Here is a 2,122-nt window from a genome sequence, read left to right as displayed (position 1 = left end):
AATGGCTCGCCTAAGGACTTGCTTCACTCTCAAGTCCTTGGCAAGGGCCCTCTGGTTCTGTTCTTGGTTTTGTGTCAAACTCGCTAGACGGTGTATTAGGGTCGACACATTAACCGAGTTGAGCTCATGCAGATGGGCTTCTACTATCATAAGAAGGCCGTGAACAGACCTGACCACATTTCCTGACTAACACACAGAAAAGGGCGAGCAGACTACCGCGACTTTGCAGCGGCCAAGATACTCCGCTGAATTTCGAGTTCATTTGCGGTAGGCTGATGACGGTGATTGTCGTCGGGCTCCCCCTGTCTATTGCGACCATTGCTGATGTTAGGCTGAGAATGGCACCGTCCTCTCTTCATACCAAGAGGTGGTTTAGTGACTACTCTGTATGACTCGAACCCCGGTGGCTTTCCCACATGCTGCTGGCCATAGCTGCTGCAGGCATCTCGCTTGGGATGCTGACCGAGATCACCACTGTAGACTGCAGCACTCCAGTGTCCAGTACTTCCTCATTGCATTCGATGAGCGTCTGCGGGGGCATAACAAGAGACGGCCGAGTCGACATAGGCCCTCCACTCTGCTGGGTCGCTTCATTCACTAATGCTGCAGCAGCCGCGGCAACTGCCTCGGCCTCCACGCCTATGGCGTCCTCCTGCTCCTCAGGGGCCACCCTCCTCAGGGGCCCACTCGTCTCGGCCCCTCCCTAACCATCAATATTCCACCTCGACGGCATACATCGTCACCCTACCTCCATTCTATCCTCTTGTTCTTCTTGGGGCTCGTCGTCGTGCTTCCGGCCCACTCCCTTGCCAGACCCTCGCTCGGCCTCTCCTCTAGGGCCCAAAGCTTCCCTGAGCACCGCTGCTTTCGCCGGCAACTTCGCTGTGGAGGGCGATAAGATACGGCAGATCCTAAAATGATCGATATCGCGGCTCCACTGTAGAGATCCGATGGGCTCACCAAAGAGTCAGCGGAATGCTAACTGCGTAATACAGAATGTCGTTTATGTCAAATACCATCTCGCTATAACTGCCGTTGGTAGTTACATAATAACTGTGAAGTGGACGAGGAGTGGTATGCAAATAAAGAATCCAACATTCCAGGATAGGCAAGAAACATCGCTCGGAAACGTCATGTTTCATATCGTGGTATGGAGTGGTCACTAGATACTGTCAAATAGGCCATCAACAACGCCTGGGGCCTTCCTCTCAGTAGGCGGCTGTGCTCTGATTGGCCCCCGAGTAAGGGCAGCCTCCAAGTCCCTTCGCATGACGGATCTCCGCATGATCTGTTGCCCAGCTTTAGGCGTTGCGCTCGGGTATGCTCGCTCGACCACATCAAGGGCTCCTCTGTCCTACAGATCGGCTACTAACCCTAACGTACCACACCACTGCTACTTTATCGGGCAACGCCGTGGACACTTCGGGCAACTGAGCTCGACACGTTCGCCATGCATGAGCGATGAAGCGTCGATCGTCTCCACTCAATGAGCTCCCATCGATGAGACGTCGGCTCAGCACCAGAAAACAGGAGGTAATCACTTCCACAAGGGGCTTCCCTAAGGCAGTCTAATCTGAGGAATAGTCGTCTACAGCACAACCCCACCATCACACAGCTCGGTCATCCCCAAAAGGCACGAGGAGATCTGAGTGAGCTCTCGAGTCCTGACTGACGTCAGCTGAGCTTTTTGAAGCCACTCGAATGCCATGTTATAGAGTGCCGTCATAGAGTCTATCAGAGGCCCGGTCTGCCGCAGCTGATTGGAAACGTGGTGGCCTGAGGCATCTCACCGACTTATGAAAATAATCTACCCCATGCTCGACTAAGCCTTACTGGGCCCCCGACTCTTCCGGATGCCATTCAGCTTCCTATGCACTGCATCAAGGGCCATGGACAGGGCGATAGGGGAGGCTTCTCCTCCTCGCTGAGTAATAGCGGTGAATAACGATACATACAGCGTGTTGTTGCCGAACCTAGTGTCACCACTATAACATGCCCAGGGAGATGCTGTTAACCCACTTCAGTTTGGTCAGTCCTTGGACGAGCATGCCCAGCTCCACTGTAGTAAACTCTTTGAGGCCGAGAGTGTTTAGGGCACAGTGAGTCATATGAGATAGCATAC

At 53.7% G+C, this 2,122-nt stretch overlaps 1 protein-coding gene across 1 annotated transcript; it reads right to left on the bottom strand.

Annotated features, from left to right (window-relative positions):
- Positions 1-216: 216 nt before the first annotated feature.
- On the bottom strand, positions 217-1,456 carry Pmar_PMAR007399 (hypothetical protein; the record flags this gene model as incomplete). The annotated part of the gene is made up of 5 exons (XM_002775048.1): positions 217-332; positions 384-458; positions 506-703; positions 749-911; positions 1,398-1,456. Coding segments are annotated over 5 exons (611 nt in total), but the record flags the coding sequence as incomplete, so codon positions are not given.
- Between the last annotated feature and the right edge of the window lie 666 nt (positions 1,457-2,122).

This window comes from Perkinsus marinus (assembly GCF_000006405.1).
Source record: "Perkinsus marinus ATCC 50983 genomic scaffold scf_1104296956852, whole genome shotgun sequence".
Classification (NCBI taxonomy): domain Eukaryota; phylum Perkinsozoa; order Perkinsida; family Perkinsidae; genus Perkinsus; species Perkinsus marinus.
This window is presented reverse-complemented; position numbering and strand designations above follow the sequence as displayed.